At 37.8% G+C, this 15,181-nt stretch overlaps 1 protein-coding gene across 1 annotated transcript in view; it reads left to right on the top strand.

Moving 5' to 3' along the window:
• Positions 1 to 15,181, top strand: part of WDPCP (WD repeat containing planar cell polarity effector) — a 1,247,576-nt gene that overhangs the window by 628,119 nt on the left and 604,276 nt on the right. The window contains exon 10 of the mRNA XM_053712064.1: positions 7,368 to 7,977. Coding sequence (XP_053568039.1) covers positions 7,368 to 7,977 — 610 coding nt within the window. The remainder of the gene's footprint in view (positions 1 to 7,367; positions 7,978 to 15,181) is intronic.

Below are 15,181 nucleotides of genomic sequence, written 5' to 3'. Positions count from 1 at the left end.
ATATAAGGAGGTCAATATCCTACAGTCTATGATCTAATGGAGTAAAATAGCATGTATCTGCCTCTAATCATACATTTTGTGTCACACAGGGCAACAGGCACTCTAGAGTCCCCATAGCAGGGCCACAAACGCTTGCATATATTGTTAAAAAAAAAAATGGTGAAACATATGTGTGATTAGTACCGGAGGTGTAAGTCTGGAGGCTCTCACTTCTCCAGAATTGTAATCTACATACCCCTATGACTAGGTACCCATACCCAAACTATGCAAAATAACAGGGTAATCTGGAAACATTGGGTTACAAAATATAGAATAGAACTATGGAGTCATCATATATATGAGTGGATAATAGGATGTCTGACAATTATAAGTCCCTTGAGGAGGAGGCTATATGGGAGCCATCTTATCCGATACCAGATCTGTCGTATAATTGGCAATGTTAACATGGTGAGGGCCAATATGAACAGTGGATGGGAGGAAATCTCAGAGCGGTAAACACACATATTAGGTGACAGAGATCTGAGCCTTACTTCGGTCCCTTGTAGTCCGATGTAGCGCTCTGTAATAGTTACGATAATCCGAGAGGGACATCATTTGACTCGTCACGGTGTTGTGTTTTCGAGTCTGCAGCTTTTCAGCTTGTATTTATAGGGTATTCACATAAATGCTGTTTATTAATTGCCAGGATAGCGGAGCTTCAAGGTTTTGCTGCCTATCATGGCCGCTGCTCGGACACGCCCCTGTATGTATGTATATATTTATATGTTGATGTGTGTACATATGGATTTATATATGGATTTACATATTTATGCAACATATGTTCTATGTATTTATAAATAGATATTCCTATATCTGTATATATCTATACCTAAATATATATATATTGGTATAGATATATATTGTACCAAAATTACATCAGATATATGTAGAAATATGCATTCAGGTTAGCACGAGAGTGGGGTGTTTTTTTCTCCGTGGACTTCTATAGGGGAATAGGTTATGGCGCACTCAATATTCTAAGTTTGTTTTTTTGTGCGCTTTGAGTTACTGCGCAAGGGAAAACTTTTTACTTTCAACTAATAATACGAGCACAACCCGACACGCGCAAAAAGTTTACTTCTAGCACAGTTAAAGGGATACTGAACCCAATTTTTTTTTTTATGATTCAGATAGAGCATGCAATTTTAAGCAACTTTCTAGTTTACTCCTATTATCAATGTTTCTTCATTCTCTTGCGGCTAGATTTAGAGTTTTGTCGGTAACGACCCGCGTAGCTAACGCTGGCTTTTTTCTGGCCGCACCTTTTAAATAACTCTGGTATTGAGAGTTCACAGAATGGCTGCGTTAGGCTCCAAAAAAGGAGCGTAGAGCATATTTAACGCAACTTCAACTCTCGATACCAGAGTTGCTTACGGACGCGGCCAGCTTCAAAAACGTGCTCGTGCACGATTCCCCCATAGAAAACAATGGGGCTGTTTGAGCTGAAAAAAAACCTAACACCTGCAAAAAAGCCGCGTTCAGCTCCTAACGCAGCCCCATTGTTTGCTATGGGGAAACACTTCCTACGTCTGCACCTAACACTCTAACATGTACCCCGAGTCTAAACACCCCTAACCTTACACTTATTAACCCCTAATCTGCCGCCCCCGCTATCGCTGACCCCTGCATATTATTATTAACCCCTAATCTGCCGCTCCATAAACCGCCGCTACTTACATTATCCCTATGTACCCCTAATCTGCTGCCCCTAACACCGCCGACCCCTATATTATATTTATTAACCCCTAATCTGCCGAGCGGACCGCACCGCTATTATAATAAAGTTATTAACCCCTAATCCGCCTCACTAACCCTATAATAAATAGTATTAACCCCTAATCTGCCCTCCCTAACATCGCCGACACCTAAATTCAAACATTAACCCCTAATCTGCCGACTGGAGCTCACCGCTATTCTAATAAATGTATTAACCCCTAAAGCTAAGTCTAACCCTAACACTAACACCCCCCTAAGTTAAATATAATTTAAATCTAACGAAATTAATTAACTCTTATTAAATAAATTATTCCTATTTAAAGCTAAATACTTACCTGTAAAATAAATCCTAATATAGCTACAATATAAATTATAATTATATTATAGCTATTTTAGGATTTATATTTATTTTACAGGTAACTTTGTATTTATTTTAACCAGGTACAATAGCTATTAAATAGTTAAGAACTTTTTAATAGCTAAAATAGTTAAAATAATTACAAAATTACCTGTAAAATAAATCCTAACCTAAGTTACAATTAAACCTAACACTACACTATCAATAAATAAATTAAATAAAATACCTACAATTACCTACAATTAAACCTAACACTACACTATCAATAAATTAATTAAATACAATATCTACAAATAAATACAATTAAATAAACTAACTAAAGTACAAAAAATAAAAAAGAACTAAGTTACAAAAAATAAAAAAATGTTTACAAACATTAGAAAAATATTACAACAAGGGGGGCGGAGTTCGGAGCCCATGAGAGCAGTCGCACAAGCTTGTTGCTCTGGTCCCTATACAGCAAATATATATCTTTTTATATCGCATTGCAGCCTGAAAAACCTGCTAAACATTCCTTGGATCTTTATCTAATAGAAGGTGCAAACCAAATTCACTTTCGAGAGCTACTTTTTTCAACCAGGACCGGAGCTTTGTTTTGAACCCTTACTGGCGGCAGCCATCTTCCCACCCTCGTGGCTACAGATTTCTGTTTTTGAATCTCTCCGGACTCGTAAGGGACAGTGAGGACTTTTCACAGCATCTAAACCCCCCGGCAGGTGACCTCTATTGACCTGTCGTTATAAAGCAGTGTTACCTCACTAATCACTGTAAGTGTACTCTCAGCCTTAGTCAACATGCCCGCCTTGCATCTCACAGGGAGGTTAGATATGGAGGGCACTACCATTTTCCTAAAACAGCTGAGCTACCTGCTCATGGAGTACAGAGAGCATTTTGACGAGTCTTTGCATATGGCTCCCTACCATGGAACTACGCATAAACTCTGCCTAGACCCTCGGCTGGACCACACTACTGCAACAGGTGAGTGTTGTAGTGCTTTGGGCCCCAGCACTCGGCGCTTACTCTGAGAGTGGTACACACAGACTTGGACACTGATAGCCTGACTCCCAAGAGCGGTGATGGTCCGGTTGGGGAGCGGAAGCCTCAGATAGCCACTATGAGTGTCACTACTTTACAGGTAAATGGCGGTCATACCATTTCAGCCCCCAGCACAAGCATCACAACAGCGGTTGCAGCCGAGAGGTATGATTACAGGGAAATCCCTCTTATACATTTATTTTCATCATTCTATCGTGGGATCATCAGCCTTACCGACCTCTTACAGCTTTTGGGGATGCTCGGTGCCTGCTCTGACATATATGGGACTCTGGATACTCTAATTACAACTGGAGTTGGGTAATGGAACATTCTCCTTCACACTATCCCTGAGTTCACAACGGATCAGTTTTATGGCCTGACTGGGGACTCTATGGAAGTTTACGTTTTAATTTCTAAATATTTTTGCTTATCCCCCTGTTTATATGGTTCCCTTTCCCTTTAGCAGCACAGATGCGTGTTTGACATTGGGGATATTATATGCATCTAATCTCTATGACAATCTTTAATTATCCCCTACATAATTTAATTTTTACATATTAACAGTGATAATTGAATTTGTAACAACACCGCTATGTATTCCACCACTATGTACCACCTGACATCTATCTGATTCATACAAGGTGGGCTGGCTTTCTGCGGCCGAGGAAGCGAGCCCTGTATTTCTAATTCTAGAGATTGGTGCCATCTGCTCAGTTTGCTGTTATTGTTAAGATAGTTATCATAATGTGCTAGCTTATTATATTATAGGTTTTGCGGACAACGCTACTGTTAAGGGAAGAAATAATTTTCAACATGAACTGGAATCCATTTCAATCACAAATTAACACTTTTTGCTTAAAAGCTATAAAATGTTCCCAATATATTTCTTTGCCCTCAGCTGTTTTGGCCTTCCGTATGCCCCACCTATATTGTTCCCTCCATTCGCATGATATTCCTATCAGAAATGTAAGGCGGACGCCAGAGTTCAAACAGTTTATGCAGTTATTCTCTATCTCCCCCATAATATCTATACACCCAGGCATGTTTTATAGCTCCAAAAATACTATAGAATCTATATTTACTCAAACATGTTTTATTCTTTATCTCTCCCATGATATCCATTCAACTAGACATGTTTTATAGCTCTAAACATAATTTAGAACCTGTGTATACTCAAGCATGTTTCATAGCTCTAAAAACATTATGAACTAAAGCAGTTTATACAGTTACTCTTTATCTCCCCCATGATATCTATATACCCAAGCATGTTTTATAGCTCTGAAAATATTACAGAATCTATATTTATTCCAGCATGTTTTATTCTTTATCTTTCCCATGATATCCATTCATCCAAGCATGTTTTATAGCTCCAAAACTATTTTAGAACCCGTATATACTCAAGCATGTTCCATAGCCTCAAAATATTATAAAACCTGAGGTTCAGTTGAGATCCATAAGTGGTCTCATTAGTTTCATTGCACCTTCTACTGTTTTATTTTGCATGCTGTGGGGTCCAAAAGTGGCCTCTGCTGTGGTGGAGAGGGTCTAGAACCTTGCTGGCATTTCTTTATGTATTAAGTACTTGAACTCATTTCTGTATAACTTGCTTGTATGTCATTTCATAAAACCTCAATAAAAAAAAATAAAAAAAATAAAAAAATATTACAACAATTTTAAACTAATTACACCTACTCTAAGCCCCCTAATAAAATAACAAAGCCCCCCAAAATAAAAAAATGCCCTACCCTATTCTAAATTAAAAAAGTTCAAAGCTCTTTTACCTTACCAGCCCTGAACAGGGCCCTTTGCGGGGCATGCCCCAAGAAATTCAGCTCTTTTGCCTGTAAAAAAACACATACAATACCCCCCCCCCCAACATTACAACCCACCACCCACATACCCCTAATCTAACCCAAACCCCCCTTAAATAAACCTAACACTAAGCCCCTGAAGATCTTCCTACCTTGTCTTCACCTCACCGGGTATCACACCGATCCGTCCTGGCTCCAATATCTTCATCCAACCCAAGCGGGGGCTAGACATCCATCATCCGACGGCTGAAGAAGTCCAGAAGAGGGTCCAAAGTCTTCATCCTATCCGGGAAGAAGAGTAGATCCGGACCGGCAACCATCTTCTTCCAAGCGGCATCTTCTATCTTCATCCGATGAGGACCGGCTCCATCGTGAAGACCTCCAGCGCGGACCCATCTTCTTCCGACGACGTCCAACTGAAGAATGACGGTTCCAATCAGAATTTTCCTACCTTAATTCCGATTGGCCGATAGAATCTGCGTCCGCGCTGGAGGTCTTCACAATGGAGCCGGTCCTCATCGGAAGCGGCATCTTCTATCTTCATCATCCGATGAAGATAGAAGATGCCGCTTGGAAGAAGATGGTTAGAAAGATCCCATTGAAAAGATAGGATACGCAATTGACGTAAGGGGATCTGCGGTATGGAAAAGTTGCGGCTGAAAAGTGAGCGTTAGACCCTTTCCTGACTGACTCCAAATACCGGCGGTAGCCTAAAACCAGCGTTAGGAGCCTCTAACGCTGGTTTTCACGGCTACCGCCAAACTCTAAATCTAGGCCTTGGTATCTTTATTTAAAAAAGCAGGAACCAGCCTATTTTTGGTTCAGCACCCTGGGTTGCGCTTGCTGATTGGTGGCTACATTTTATCCACCAATCAGAACGCTCTATCCAGGTGTTGAACCAAAGATTGGCTGGCTCATTGCCTTACATTCCTGCTTTTTCAAACAAAGATAACGAAGAAAAATTGATAATACGAGAAAATTAGCTAGCTGCTTGTCACTGTCTCACCAAATGTGTTCAGCTAGGCCACCAGTAGAGCATTGTTCTCCTTCAGCAAAGGCTACCAAGAGAATGAAGCAAATTTGATAATAGAAATTAATCTGAAATCGGAAAATTGTATGATTTATCGGAAACCAAAAAGTTATCTTTCATGATTATGTCCCATTAAGGTCTATTTATCAACTCTGTTTGTTTATTTTATAACCTTTTTGCATTGAAGAAGGGACATGTTATTTATGCAGACACAAATTAAAAATGAATCTATATTTCATGATGAATGAATCTTTAGATAGATTTTTACTCCAAAGGCATTTTTTTTTAAAAACAAATTTATAAAAAAATCAATTTTTTTTCTTTTTAAAAATCATGGATTTTTATCCACCCTGGTTATAAAAGTATAGAATGTAAAGTAGCTTGTTGATAACCCCACTTATGCAGCCCATTTACCTTATGGGTGTGTATAGCACATATACAAAATGTTTTTAGTTTGAATGCAAATACATTGCCTAATGCAATTTCTGTCCTATATCTTAACAAAAATGTTCTTTTTTTTCGTTGGTGATACATACTCACTATATTTTTTCTCTTTGACTGTCAACAAATGTTTACAATATCACATTGGGGTGTAACTGTTACTTGTAATGACAAAGTCCTTGAAAGTGATGACAGTTCCTCACTGCTCTGAATCTCAGGAACAGAGGTTCTTACAGATCTGTTTTTACAAGAGAGGAATCTGCTTTCTCAAATGTATCTGTAAAACACAGGTGATGACCCTAAATATTGCCATTATCTTCAGCACTAGGTATCATCGAATGTCTCCTTATTTGAAATATATGGGTCAGATGTTTCCCTAATATTCAAGTGATCATTGTGGAGAATGTGGATATATTCTTATCAAGGTGATGTCTCATGCCTTTATCAAATTCATTGTCATCAATTGCCATTTAATTATATCAGAACCCCTTTCCTCTAAAGAGAGAGTACAATAAAAACACAAAAAAGAACCTATTCATATAATGTAGTTGATATCCCTCTATCAAATAAGCTTTCTAATGCCAATTTTAATATGTCTGGTAACTTAAAGGAAACCCTTACAAACCGTGTACATATTTTATAAGGCTCTTTATTTAGGTTTCATAAAAGCATCACCTCTCAACAGCCACTCTTGCATTTGTTGGGTTGTTAGTGTTAGAGATTTTAGATTTTGTTTTCTTTGAGTAAATACAAATTTGTATCTATTGGGGGAAATGTGGATTATTTTTTTTTTTTTTTTCATTTTCTCTGATTCATAAAGCTTGGTCAAGGTTAAACCATGCATATATTTTTTCTTTCAAGATGACATGCAACTTATGATTAAAAATATATGAAATACAATATTTTTATATTTTTATTATTTTCTTTTTCTCTTCAGGTTTTGAGTTGCATACGCACTGAAGGAAATTTGCTAACAACTGGCTTTAGCAATAATCAGCCGTATCAGATCTATACATTGGAGAGCTATGTGAATTTGAACCAGGAACCAATGGCTGACAGCTGCATCTATGAATGTGCTAGGAATAAAATTCAACGTGTGTCAGTCACCAGAATACCTCTGAGATCCAAAGTTATAAGTTGCTGCTGGAATCTTGCTGAGGATAAACTAATTCTTGGTTGTGAAGATTCTTCAATAGTTCTGTATGAATCTCATCGGAGGGTAACTCTTCTAGCCCAGTCAGAACTTTTACCTGTATTAATAAGATGGCACCCTAATGGTGCTATATTTGTGGTTGGCAGCAATCAAGGAGAACTGCAATTTTTTGACATGGCTTTGTCACCAATTAGAGCTCAGATCTTGGCAGAACATATTTCACCTAAATCCACCTTACAATTCAGTAAACGGATTGATGTATCTAGCAGCTTAGCAGAGATGCAGTGGACTGTCCCTCCTAATTCAATCCAAAATTCAGATAACACAGATATCCATAACCTGCTCTTTTTGAGATTTAATGGTGGGCCACTAGGAATTCTTCAGTTTAAACTAGGTAAGCTATTGATGGGTAGATATACACTACTAATAGCAATGTTATTTTGTTTTTCAGTGATTATGGAAAACATTCTTAGTATTAGAAACTCTTATAGTGACTATTCAAGAGTTCTAAGCTGGTATCAATGTTATATATTAGAATTATTTCATGCTTAAAGTTTGTAGACCCCTATAAAAAGGATTTTAAGTGGTTATGCTTTTTCCTATATACAGACCTCACAGGGGCTGATCTCACTGAATTCTCTAAGAAAAGGGGTAGAACTTGTAAGTCCCACAGAAATGTGAGCTGTCTTCGATAGAAAGTAATGAAACTCTCTGTGATACAGAATTTCACCAGGGAGAGTGAAGTTATCAAGGGAGCAACTGGCACTGATATAACTTCTCAGTTTCCATCAAATACAAGTTAAACTGAAATGTTTTCAATACAATTAAACTTGTATTTGCTTCTAGTTTAGTACAGATTGCTAGGCATCAGCATTCAGTGCTTCATTAGCATCCGAATGCGGAAGAAGGTGGCTGCTCGTGTTGTTCAGCTCTTTTCAGAGCCGGATTATTTCTTGTGAAATTCCAACACACTGAAAACTGTGGCAATCCAGATCTTATTGCACTTTCACAAGAATAAATCTGCCAATAGCAGCCGCCTTCTTCTTCAGTCAGATGCAAAGGAAGCATCCGAATACCCATGCCTACAAATTACTTTTCTTACAGTTAAACAAGTGTATTTTGAATTTTGAGCAAACTCAAGCTGCATACAGCTAGCGAGATAAATCAGTGAGACCTATAACTGTAAAACAATTAGAGAATATCATATTTGTGAGAGAGATTCAGACAAACACTGGAATTCCCCTGTCCCTCCTATTTTTTGTTTTACATAGAACAAAAAAACAGTGCAATGCAATTTGTAAAAGATACACAGAAATATACAAAGTATGATCCTAATTTGTTAAAGTTACACAGAAACGCAAAGCATAATCTAAATTTGTCAAATCACAATCCTAAATACACTGCTGTATCTTGAATCTAAATGCGTTAAAATACATAATAGAAAGGGCAAAGCTTAAATTTAATAAAACTTTAAGGTCAAAAATAGAACACTTAGGGCCTGATTCTCTGGTCTGGTGAAATTATCTAAGAAGCCAAGAAAATTGTAGCTTGAAAGCTATTTATCTTGCTAAGTAGGATTCTGGGTGTGAAGGCAAGACACATACATTATAATATAATGCTTAAAAAAGGTTTTTGCATGATTTCTCTCCATACCACTGATATTTTGATAATTGGGTCCAAAGTGAGATAACTCTGTCCACCCTCTTACCACTAGTAAACCATTCTCTCTTCTACACATTCACCTTCCACCTTTATCCACCCTTTGATTGGACAAATACAGCAAACAAGTAGAATGTGGATATGGAAAGCCTTTTACCTATGGTAAACTTCACATAATGCAAAAAGGAGACATTTAAAAAAAAAAAATCATAAAAAAAAATCATATTAACCCCTTTACCCAAAAGGACGTATATGTCTTGCAGTACTTTGCCTATCGTACTGCAAGACATATATATATATATATATATATATATACATACGTCTTTGCTTCAGGAAGCTCCAGCACTCTTGGCTGTTAAGTTACACCCGAGAGCTGGAGATTCTGAAGCTTCAGGCATCTGCCGCATATGGAGCCGGAGCACAATCGGTGCTCCGGCTCCATATGAGGGCAGATGCCTGATCGTTACTGATGGAGACACTGTGTGTGTCACCATCTGTATTGATCTTCTGTTGTTGCCAACAGGAGGTGTGGGTGGGAGGCTGGTGGTGGACGGCCCAGCAGGGGAGGCGGAAGCGAGTAGAAGGGCCCTACATTACAGAAAAAATAAATAAAGGGACAGGGAGGGATGGAGCAGCTACACTACAGAAAAGGGGATCTGGGGATTTGGGTTGGACGCTACACTACAGAAAATATGCACACACACACACACACACAAAAGCAGTTTATAGGTATTGGTGGGGGAGGGAGGAGGTTTAGAGAACTGTTTGGGTGGGATCAGGGGGGTTGGGGGGTAAGGTTTAGATCCTACACTGTAGAAAATATAAAAATAAAAAATATTATCTTCATACTGACAGACTGTCTGTCTGCCAGTACCTAAGATGGGGGTTACCAGGGTGGCGGGGGGGGGGGGGAGTGAGCTATTTTGGAGGGATCAGGTAGGGATCAGGGGGTGGGAAGTGTTAGGTGGGAGGCTAATCTCTACACTAAAGCTAAAATTAACCTTTTAAGCTACCTAATTAACCCCTTCACTGCCAGGAATAATAGAAGTGTGGTGCGCAACTGCAATTAGCGGCATTCTAATTACCAAAAAGCAATGGCAAAGCCATATGTGTCTGCTATTTCTGAACAAAGAGCATTCCAGAGAAACTTTTACAAACATTTCTGCCATGATTGCACAAGCAGTATGTAAATGATTTCTGTGAGAAACTCAAAGTTTGTGAAAAAGTACCATTTTTTTTATTTGATTGCATTTGGCAGTGAAATGGTGGCATGAAATATACCAAAATGGGCCTAGATCAATACCTTGGGTTGTATATATATATATATAGATTTGATAGGTAAATAAAAAAAAACCTTTAAAAATTTCTGTTTAAATGCTCTGGTATTTTTGGCAAATTTTGTCTGAAAGTCCCAGTAGTGAAAGAGTTAAACAATTTTGCATTTACAGTCACTAATATACACAATCTTGACAATTTATCTGTTTGGAGGCTGCGGATCCCATAGAAATAGTCTGAAAGCACCGAAAGCTTATGTTCGATGCTGCCAGATATCCCATTGATTTATATGGTAGAAAACAAGTTACGTTTACACCTAACACCCTAACATAAACCCCAAGTCTAAACACCCCCAATCTGACATCGCCACAACCTAAATAAAGTGTATTAACCCCTATTCCTCCGCTCACGACCCCGCCACAACCTAAATAAACGTATTAACCCCTAAACCTCTGGCCTCCACATCACTACCACTAACTAAACCTATTAACCCCTAAACCGCCAGCCCCCCACATTGCTATAAACTAAATTAAGCTATTAACCCCTAAACCTAACAACTCGCTAATTTTAAATTAAAATTACAACATCCCTATCTTCAAATAAATTAAAACTTACCTGTAGAATTAAAATAAACTAATTTTAAACTATTAATCAACCTACCCTAACTATTATACTACAATTAAATTAAACTAGCAATTAAATTAACTAAATTACATATTAAAAAACCTTAACTCAAATTATTTAAATATACTATTTAACCTTATTAAAAATTACTAAATTACAAAAAAAATAAACGCTAAGTTACAAAAAATAAACAAGACTAAATTACAGGGGAAAAAAACACATTATCAAAAATAAAAAAGAATTACACCTAATCTAATAGCCCTATCAAAATAAAAAAGCCCCCCAAAATAAAAAAAAAACCCTAGCCTACACTAAACTACCAATGGCCCTTAAAAAGTGCCCCAAAGAAATCAACCCTTTTACCTGTAAAAAAACAAACACCCCACCACAGTAAAACCCACCACCCAACCAACCAACCAACCCCCCCCCCAACAAAAACCCTATCTAAAATAACCTAAACTCCCCATTGCCCTGAAAAGGGCATTTGTATGGGCATTTAGCTCTTTTACCTGCCCAGACCCTACTCTAAAAATAAAACCCACCCAGAAAAACCCTTAAATAAACCTAACACTAACCCCCGTTGATCCACTTACAGTTATTGAAGTCCAGCTTGAAGGATCCATTTAGCCGGCAAGAAGTCTTCATCCAGACGGTTTCTTCGATCTTCATCCATCCGGCGCGGAGCGGGTCAATCCTGAAGATATCCGGCGCGGAGCTCCTCTTCAATATGGTCGCCGCTGTAAACTAAATCTTCAATGCAAGTGGCGTCATCCAAGATGGCGTTTCTTGCATTCCTATTGGCTGAAAGGTTCCAATCAGCTAATAGGATTTGAGCAGCTCTCATCCTATTGGCTGTTCCAATCAGCCAATAGGATGAGAGCTGCTCAAATCCTATTGGCTGATTGGAACAGCCAATAGGATTTTAGCAGCTTGAATCCTATTGGCTGATTGGAACCTTTCAGCCAATAGGAATGCAAGGGACACCATCTTGGATGACGTCACTTGCATTGAAGATCCAGTTTACGGCGCCAACCGTATTGAAGAGGAGCTCTGCGCCGGATGTCTTCAGGATGGACCCGCTCCGTTCCGGATGGATGAAGATAGAAGATGCCGCCTGGATGAAGACTTCTCTGGCTGGATGACGAGCGAAGAGGCCGCCTGGATAAAGACTTCTTGCCGGCTGGATGGATCCTTCAAGCGGGACTTCTATAACTGTAAGTGGATTGTCGGGGTTAGAACTAGGTTTATTTAAGGTTTTTTTGGGTGGGTTTTATTTTTAGAGTAGGGTCTGGGCAGGTAAAAGAGCTAAATGCCCTTTTCAGGGCAATGGGGAGCTAAAGTTTTTTTAGATAGGTTTTTTTTTGGGGGGTTGGTTGGTTGGGTGGTGGGTTTTACTGTTCGAGGGTGTTTTTTTTTTTTTTTACAGGTAAAAGAGCTGATTTCTTTGGGGCAATGCCCCACAAAAAGCCCTTTTAAGGGCCATTGGTAGTTTATTGTAGGCTAGGTTTTTTTTTTTATTTTGATAGGGCTATTAGAATAGGTGTAATTCTTTTTTATTTTTGATAATGTGGGTTTTTTTTCCCGTAATTTAGCGTTTATTTTTTTTGTAATCTAGTAATTTTTAATAAGGTTAAATAGTATATTTAAATAATTTGAGTAGGGTTCTGTTTTTTTAATATTTAATTTAGTTAATTTAATTGCTAGTTTAATTTAATTGTAGTATAATAGTTAGGGTAGGCTAATTAATAGTTTATTAATTAGTATAGTTTATTTTAATTCTACAGGTAAGTTTAAATTTATTTGAAGATAGGGATGTTGTAATTTTAATTTAAAGTTAGCGGGTTGTTAGGTTTAGGGGTTAATAGCTTAATTTAGTTTATGGCAATGTGGGGGCTGGCAGTTTAGGGGTTAATATGTTTTGTTAGTGGTAGAGATGTGGGAGGCCAGAGGGTTAGGGGTTAATATGTTTATTTACTGGCGGCGGGGTCCGGGAGCGGCGGGATAGGGGTTAATAACTTTATTTAGGTTGTGGCGGGGTTCGGGAGCGGCGGGATGGGGTTAAACATTTTAGTATAGTGGCGGCGTTTAGTGACAGGGTATAAATAACGTTGGTAAAAAGCCGAATAGACGTGAGATCGATGACTGCTATTTAACAACAGTCCGATGCTCATCGCCCCGTACTTGGTGCCCGTCTTTTTGCCTGCTTTTTTTTTTATAAATATGGAGAGCGTATTCAGGTCCGCCGCCGCGATGTTAGGCGAGCGTTTTGGTGCCGGTGAATGCAGCATAGTTGAGACTTTGATAAATATCCCCCATGGTCTGTTAGCACGCTTTAGTTTTTGGTGTTTTTTTTTTTTTGGTAATATTGTTTAGAATCTTAATCCAAAGTATATTTTGAAGACATTCTTTTGTTTAGTAGCTATGAAAGGGACATGAAACCCAAAATTCCGAAATCTGATAGATCCTATATTTAAAAAAAAAAAAAAAAAAAGCTTCCAAATTACCTCTATTATTAAATTTTCTTTGTTCTCATGGCATTCTTTGTTGAAGAGGATACCTAGGTAGGAAGCAAGCACATGTCTGGAGCACTGTATAACAACAAGCACTGCAAATGTATAACATACTTAAAAATACAAAAAAACTAACTGCTGCCAAATATTGTTCCAGATACATGCATGCTCCTAAATCTAACTACCTGCTTTTCAACAAACGATATCACGAGAACAAAATAATTTTGTTAATATAAATGAGGCTTACACTCTGAATCATGAAAGGATAAATTTGGGTTTCATGTCCCTCTTTGGATAACTAAAAAAGAAAATGATCAGTGAAATTATAATAATTTATGTACTAACAAGTGTTCTTTTTATATTTTTACAACTTTCTTGGTTACTGTTGTTTTCAGACCTCACTTTGCTGTCTTCTTCCTTGTGACTGTTTGCAGCAGATTTATTTATGAACAGCTCTTCACTTGTTATTTTCAGCACATTTATGTTCCCACTCAGGCCAGCATACTCACAGATCTGGGATTTAGAGGCCGTCTAGCTAATTGCCATCTTGTAAATTTAATTGGACTGCCTCCCTAGACACAGTTTGTAAATCAATTAGGCTACGCGTTGGCTGTCACCTCTTTCTCCAAAGCAGGTCGTTTGGAAGTGCACCATCCAAAAAGGTCAAGCATCTAAAGGCAAAGAGGCTTCACCTCTACCATAGAGATTTGTCACATTTAAAATACATTGTTTGTATTAAGATAAACTATTCTTCACAGTGAAGGATTGCACTTTTTCTCTCTATGTTCATTATGTCAGTCAGAATATACTTTATGGGATCGTTACTGCTTTTTGGTTACTGTCTCCTCTGTGTCACGCTAACAAGGTTAAGCAGTTCTCTGTCCGGACTCCTCTTGTTAATGAGATCAATTGACTTCTGGGGATGTATCCACTGATAAATAATAAATCCCTTCCTTATTATTTTGCAGGGTTTGTGGTTCTGGTTTTTGCCAATGAGATCAAGTACCATGAACAACTGCAAAAAGAAAAAAAAAATCTTTGCTTTGGGGATATTAAACAAATATGATGTAATTTTTTAAAACTATTTTATGTGGAACAAATTGTTACTTTGGCTGACTTTGTTTTTTCCATAAGGGTCGTGTTAACACTTCAAATAACCTGTGGAGACTGAATTTGTTAGATAGCAGTTAGAGGTTAAGGGTAGTTGTTCTGTATGTGTTGATTTTAGTTATAAAATAAATTGTGGATCTACACATACATCTGCTAGTTTTGCTCACTGCTTTTGTGCATATTTTGTAGAAAATACCACTTTCTATTGTCAGGTTTTTTTTAACACAATAATTTTTCTTTATTAAAAGATATTTAAATGAGTACAACATAAAAGAAAACAATGCACAATTGTACAACAATACTACTTATTGTATAGTAATGGCAGTCAAACAAAATCAGAGTTAATTCCAGCAGACTATCCAGACACTCCCGGACAACTAGTGATATTCTTTCTGACTTATAAAACATCTCTAGTTCCTA

This window comes from Bombina bombina, chromosome 4 (genome assembly GCF_027579735.1).
Source record: "Bombina bombina isolate aBomBom1 chromosome 4, aBomBom1.pri, whole genome shotgun sequence".
In the NCBI taxonomy this organism is placed as follows: Eukaryota; Metazoa; Chordata; class Amphibia; order Anura; family Bombinatoridae; genus Bombina; species Bombina bombina.
Note: the sequence above shows the minus strand (reverse complement) of the source record. Positions and strands in the feature narration are given on the sequence as shown.